General features: G+C 37.4%; 1 protein-coding gene across 1 annotated transcript in view; it reads right to left on the reverse strand.

The window, feature by feature from the left end:
- Positions 1–1,266: 1,266 nt before the first annotated feature.
- LOC122072824 (probable ATP synthase 24 kDa subunit, mitochondrial) overlaps positions 1,267–3,756 on the reverse strand; it is a gene marked incomplete in the record, with an annotated part of 8,725 nt that continues 6,235 nt past the window's right edge. Inside the window, 4 exon segments of the mRNA XM_042637241.1 lie at positions 1,267–1,632; positions 1,968–2,090; positions 2,929–3,075; positions 3,449–3,559. Of these exon segments, the coding sequence (XP_042493175.1) occupies positions 1,569–1,632; positions 1,968–2,090; positions 2,929–3,075; positions 3,449–3,559 (445 nt within the window).

A 3,756-nucleotide genomic window follows, 5' to 3' on the forward strand; every position in this document is an offset into this window, starting at 1 on the left:
AACTGAAATAGCAGTAGCAGTAGCAGTAGCAGAATTAAAATTGTGAACAAACCTTGATGAAAGGTAGTTATATTTAGTTTCTGTCTTATCATTGGACCTATTTTGAATGCCACCCAAGCAACGGTCATATATAACTGAATCTACCTTCACTATTGTTTTGTCAAAACACTCTCTACATGAAACTCCGTCTGAAGCGGAAGCGATTCTGCCTTCTTTACCCTCCTCCAATTGGCCCAGAGTAAATTACAAATAGTCCCTTCACTGAACCTGATGATCCACACTAGAAGGGCCCGGGATGATGACCCATCATATGTTTTTTTGGTGTTATAACATGGAGTTTCTCTTACCTTGTAATTGTCTGTGGCTTCCAACTGAATGAACAATTCTCCTGTGAAGTAACGTCCTCGATGTGCCTAACCATGTGCATATTTCCATGGACGGATGTAAAGGTTGAAATTTTTAATTTGATTCATATTTGTATCCTATGTACATTTAAAAATAATAATGTATGAGGTCAGAGGATATCTGGATCCAAATTCAAATAATTCGAAACATAATCTATCCAACCTGAATTATCAACTATAATAAAATATTATGTAGCTAACCATCTTGAGGGTTCTTGAAGAGTCATCAAGTTCTAGAAAATGAGATCTCAGAGACATGCATTGCTAGAGAAACGTATGGGGTAAAGGGCAGGATTACTCTTGCTGCTGCAGAGTTTCATGTAGGTTGAGGACTGAATCTGGATTTTCAGATTTTCTAGTAACATCCCCCACGCAGACACAACTGAAGGACCTAGACTTGTTTGCCCCATACCAACTGTGTTTTGTTTGCAACTTGACGGTGTACAGGGATTTAGGGTTTATGTACCTTTGTGACAAATTATGGAACTGCACTCTTTTTACCAGTCCACTGCAATGCGCATATTTTGACATCTCCAGCTCCTGCCCACAGGAGTTAGTATAGCATGACAGCATTTCGTCTATAAGCCACAACTAATTATCTTAGGTGATCAATCATATTTCTTCTACATCCTCAGTTATTCACTAAAATCATTTCAAGTTTACATCAGAGAACTCGCACGATACATTTTATGAGAGCATTAAACAGTCCCTTGGGATCATTTCAATTGTCATACTTGCTCAGTCGTTTGCATAAACTTGCATTGGTAACATTATCCATATACGTGCTAGCTTATCTGGTGGTACTGAAAGTTCCTGCCCTTGCAAATTGCAGCAGAGAAAATGGATTATTGCTCAAGCTGAATTGGTAAAAAAAGATGTGAGTATTAACAGTGTCATACCCACTCTTGCCTGCCTCAATATCATGTCAAACCAGAAATCTGAAAATAGAAACAAAGCAATTCTATGAATTCCCTATTCTCAGCTCGTCTAATTGATACTTATTTAGGGGAAACCATTAAGTATTGGACCATCTTAGATGTGGGGTCCCCCAATAGTCCGCTGTATCAGACTTTCTAGCTGAACAAACATGCAGCAAAAACCATAAAGTAGAACAAGAAAATTTTAAGGATATTATGGAAACAATGAGGGATTAATCTTTCTTTTTCAGATGAAGTTTCGGATGTCCAATGACTTCACATCAACCATCTGCTCGTCTTTGAACTCCTCCCTGAAATAAACAGACATATATTAGTCCATAACATAAAAACATATCTAACGAATTCACACTAATTGTTGGAGAGAAAGAGCACATGTTGCCATTCGGAAGCAATAACAAAACAAGAAAACAAAAAAAAAAAAAAAAAAGCCTCGTTTTATATGGATTCACATTCAAATACATAATACAGCGCAGCTAATGGTTAACAGGAAGTAGCATTGTGAGGTGGGAATGAAACCTAATTACTAGACCCATCAATATCTCAATTATTTCATAGATATTAGCAGAATGTCAGGAAAGATATGCGCATAAAGAAAGACTAATGAGTGGAAGCACCAGAAACATACCGTTTCTTCTGAGTTTCCATTGCTTCAAGAGCATCCTTCTTCAGCTCCTCCAACTGAGCTTTTGAAATTTTGAGTTCCAATTGTTCCTCATATTTCGGCAACTCTTCCCTTCGAATGCCAAGCCTGATTAATTAAATAAAGAAAATACAGAAAGGGTATCAAGAAGAACGCATCAGTGTTCTTTCCCAAATCCTAGAAGATGTACAAGTCAACAATGACAGCACCCAAGTCATCATTGTGAAAGTTGCAAGTCCACAATGCAAATGTCGTGTAAGATCTAAAATATGACGGTAACTTCAAGGAGTGGGCCCCTAACATTTGGACTGTTTCATCACAACCACCACAACCTATTTGGGAATTGGTAGAATTTACATCACTATTCAATTTGGCAACACTTAATCTTAACCCACCAATTAAAAAGAATTTAGTGGCAGCTAAGCTATGTCAAAACATTAGGGACTTGATTACCCTGTTGGAATAAAAATGGCAACACTTGGAAATGACAAAGCATCTAGAAGATATTGAGTTGTGGCACAGGATTCCAACTGCCTCTCCCTCCCACCCTACCACCGCTACTGAACTTTTCCAAATTACACAAATTATGAAAACCTTACTCCAACTTCTATGCAAATCTTGATAAATCACCCTATTCTATCCATCTCAAGTCCTCTGTTAATAGACATGGAATATCATCCATCAATGTCCTCTCTGGTATTCAATGCAAGAAGTCCCCCAACATAACCAAATTTGCCACAAGTGTGAACTCTAACCACAGGATGATGTATTCTTTTGGATATTGGTGTTACAATATCCCACAATCCACTCAGGTATTGAACTGCTGCATTTAAGTTAATAAATTGAGTGATCACCAAAATCAAAATTAGGATTCAACTTTTTGAGTGACACAAGAATCGCGAAACCAGGCATGAAAGTAGGATTCAGCTACTGGAATGAAACTTACTTCTTATTGATCTTATCAAACTCGGCCATAAGAAGAGCCATTCCCTTCTTGTCAGACCTCAGAAGTGGTTTCTTGATTTCATTCTCAACTTTGTCCAGGGCTTCCATCATCATAGCCTCCGCACCAAGTTCATCAGTGAGGCCTCTCCTGTAAAAATTGCATAATCCATGAATGTTACTGCAGAAGTAGTGAATTTGGCTCCAAAAACCACGAGGGGCAAAATATAATTCCACAGCCGCTACAATTCAACATGGAATGGTAAGTGGAGATTGGTAGGGCATTCCCGTAAAAAAAAATGGAAATTGATTTAAAAAGGGTTGCCCAGTAATTCTTCAGCCAGAAGAAAAATATAATGTAAAAATAACTCAAGCTAATCGGATATCTTTCAAATATCCACTGCTATACATATTACAGCGATCAAATATATAATTTCTTATGCTCTATGGAAGCAAAAGGCAAATAGGATTAATTTCTTTTATAGATAACAAATAGGATTAAGATTAGACAAAAAAGCACATACTTGATTCTTATATTCTTCAATGTCTGGAGATATGTTCGAGCATCTGGAATATCTTTAGTCAGTGTCTGAATGGTGTATTGAATCCGCTGGGATTCGGAGAACAAGTTTGCCCTGCATGTGCAGACAAGATGAACACCAAAATGCATCAATTCCATATTGCCACATAATAAAATGCAAATGTGACATTCAGATAAGGATAACACCACACAACAGATCCATTACATAGAAGAACTGAACCAATGTTTAAGTTCTCCATATGATAACATTCACAATAATAGACTAAAATAAGTAACCCCCCAACACACACA

Source organism: Macadamia integrifolia, chromosome 3, assembly GCF_013358625.1.
Source record: "Macadamia integrifolia cultivar HAES 741 chromosome 3, SCU_Mint_v3, whole genome shotgun sequence".
NCBI lineage: Eukaryota > Viridiplantae > Streptophyta > Magnoliopsida > Proteales > Proteaceae > Macadamia > Macadamia integrifolia.